The 3,076-nt window shown below is 28.3% G+C and overlaps 1 protein-coding gene across 1 annotated transcript; it reads right to left on the bottom strand.

Annotated features, from left to right (window-relative positions):
- Positions 1 to 1,168: 1,168 nt before the first annotated feature.
- LOC123891784 (zinc finger protein 4-like) lies at positions 1,169 to 2,839 on the bottom strand. Its single transcript, XM_045941674.1, has 3 exons — positions 2,831 to 2,839; positions 1,855 to 2,044; positions 1,169 to 1,788 (listed from the first exon to the last, which is right to left on the bottom strand). Exons 1-3 carry the CDS (start codon positions 2,837 to 2,839, stop codon positions 1,169 to 1,171), a joined length of 819 nt encoding a protein of 272 aa, XP_045797630.1.
- Positions 2,840 to 3,076: the final 237 nt, after the last annotated feature.

Here is a 3,076-nt window from a genome sequence, read left to right on the forward strand (position 1 = left end):
AAATTCGATACAAATTTTTTCTAAAAATGAATGAATAATTATTTCCTTAAAAAAACTAAGGAATCAATACACTACACTATCTTCTACATGTGCATTCACCACCGAAGAAACAATTCTAATAAAACAAATAAAAAGAAAATAACAAATCAATATAACCCAAGAATTATGAAGCAACAAAAAGAGTATAACCAATGAATAAAAAGAAGAAAAAAAAATGTGACATTAGAGATTGTTGAAAAGTGGCATATATATAATGTTCGATCAATTAAACTGAATACAAACAATAGCAAATGATATATAAGAACACTAACGTCTAACAAATTGTCCAATTGAAATTGATGGGGTATGTATGTGACGGATGAAGAACCTGGAATTCAAATGGAAACAACATGAAATTAATGGGGGTATGTGATAGAGAAAGAACCATGAACGATAAATATCAGAGAAAGAAACGAACACATGAAACTCAATTATGAGTAGGTGACTGAGGAAAAAAAAAAAAATGTCTTTGGGAGATAATGAAAAGTCTCGAGGGTTTGAGTGAGATTGTTGAAAAAGTTTTGTATGTGTATTTTAAACTAAAAAGTCTTGTAAAATCCATTATAGGTCCGTCAAAATATGTATTATTTTGATACCAAGAAATGCTGAGAAATCTCAATTGAATACCAACAGATTTTATTGCCACGAAAAAATAAATCTTGATTGTCTTAATTGAATACCACAAGATTTATCTGACTTTTGTAAAAGTCTTGATTGAATACTATAAGATTTTTTTATCATAAAAAATCTTTTAAAATTCATTGAAATCCTAATCCAATACATCCCTTAATTTAAAAAATTCTCTTGCCCATGTTTGGAAGTGAAGATTCATCATGACGAAAATTATTAAGGTAACAATAACATATTTGATTAAAAATAAGTACTTAATATTAATAAAAGAGACATATAGATTTGATTCTTGATATGAAACAAAGTACATAAATGATGATAAAGTTACCAACTATATCAACATATCATATCATGTAAGTACATAAAAATATGCAGAAAATAATAAATGAAAAGCCAAAGCAACAAAACAATAAAAAGGAAATTAAACTATAGAGTGACCATGAAAAAACATGATGTCACAAAATGTTTCTAATATATTTTTATTATCTAGACAATAATTTTAAAGGGTGAGATTCAAGTTAACTTCCTCCGAGGTTGATTGAGTTGACGATGAGGACACATCGGGATTTGCTTGAATTGTGTCTTCTCCATTAAGATCCCGAGACAACAATTGAAGAGTTTGAGAACCATGTTGAGGATTGAAATTTCTTTCTTCACTCTCAACATTTTGATTTCCACCCCAAAACCTAGTTATCCTAAATTGTGGTGTTGTGGGGGATGAAATTGGCATTTGCATCACAAATCGGGGATATGTTGGGAGTGCATTTGACATATACAATCCTCCATAGTGAGTAGAAGACCCAATAGGACAAGAAGGCATTGTCGTATAGGCGCCAGTTGGATGAGTCAAGTTAGCATTATGTAAATAAGAATACCCTTGATAGTGAATAGGGCTTGAAAATTGATAAAGGTAAGATTGATTACTAGAACTAAACCTTAGAGTTGAATTCATATCTTCCTCTCTCTTTTGTTCTTCCATTTTTTTGAATTCACGCACACGCTTATGAGCATTTTGGTGCCCCCCAAGTGCTTGAGAAGTGGAGAATTTCTTGTCACAGTAATGACAACAGAATTCCCTCACTTTCTGCTCAGGTAAAGGTTCATCAGCAGCGTTCTGAGCTAAAAGTTTACCAGCAGCATTCTTAGATAAAGTTTCACCTGTAGTGTTATGAGATGAAGATTCACCAATAGCTTTATGAGATGAACTTGAATGTTCACCAATCTCCAAAGGTTTGGAAGTGGACTTGGTGTGAATGTCAAGCCTCGTAGGAAGTACATCCTCATCATTAGATTCAAAGGTTGGTGGCATTGCCTTTGATTCCTTCTCAAGTTTTGGCTCTGGCTCTTCCTCCATTTTGCGTTTGAGGTTTTTGTCCTCATATTTTCAGTGAAATTTTTTTCAAACATTTTTGAAACCACAAAATTGAAACTTTCAAGTAATAAACAAACTTGTGTAATTTCACGAGGGCTAGATTGAAGTATTTATTGTTAGATGAACAAATTATAATGTATCTATGTAAGGAAAAACATTCAAGAAATACTTTTTTTTTTGGTCAAGGAAAAAAAAACCTTATTTTCTTAGGGTCAAATTGGAAGAAAGCTTTTAAAGAAAATATTCACTATTTGTTAAAGTCAAAGATGAGAAATAATTTGACCAAAAATAAAAGATGAGTAATAATGTGGCTTGTGAATATTTTAGCTATATATATATTTTTGTCCAAGTTATTTTAACTATATTATGTTTTATATTAAATAATTGTATGAAGATTATTATATTTTGAAGAAATATTGTCAAAGTTGATTAATTTTTTTTCCTTTATTAATTCCATCGGTCTACTCAGCCAACGGTTTCCAAAACATTGCATATAGAAATATTAAAAACATAATATTTTTTTTGGTATAAAAAAACATAAAATATTTAATATAAAATAAATTGAATATAGAAAAGATATAGCAAATGAATGTGCAAACTGATCAAATGAATGCAACATAAAATTATTATTATTATTATTATTATTATTATTATTATTATTATTATTATTATTATTATTAGCGGGCTAGGCTGTCTACTATTATTATTATTATTATTATTATTATTATTATTATTATAAGAGGAGTCTCATTTTATATTTCAAACTGTTGCGTATAATAAAAAAATTACTTCAGCCATAAAATAAAAATAAAATACCATTATAATTTCAGGTTTATATATATATGAGTGTTTTCTCTGTGTAAAAATATATTTCATATAACTTTCGAGCAATACAAAAGAAAAATAATTTTAGGTTTATATAGGATCAAGTTTATGAAATTAAATGAAGTGTAGAAAAAAAAAGCATTGAAATAGTTGTGCTATATATAGTAGTAAAATGGATTTAACATATTTTGATAAAAACATGTAAAAATA

The sequence above is a fragment of the Trifolium pratense genome, linkage group LG6 (genome assembly GCF_020283565.1).
Source record: "Trifolium pratense cultivar HEN17-A07 linkage group LG6, ARS_RC_1.1, whole genome shotgun sequence".
Lineage (NCBI taxonomy): Eukaryota > Viridiplantae > Streptophyta > Magnoliopsida > Fabales > Fabaceae > Trifolium > Trifolium pratense.

What these genes read in the sequence shown, in the direction of transcription:
- LOC123891784 (XM_045941674.1), bottom strand. An exon ending in TTCATCTCATAAAGCTATTG is followed by an intron (nt 1,789 to 1,854) that starts GTGAATCTTCAT and finishes GTAAACTTTTAG; the next exon opens with CTCAGAACGCTGCTGATGAA.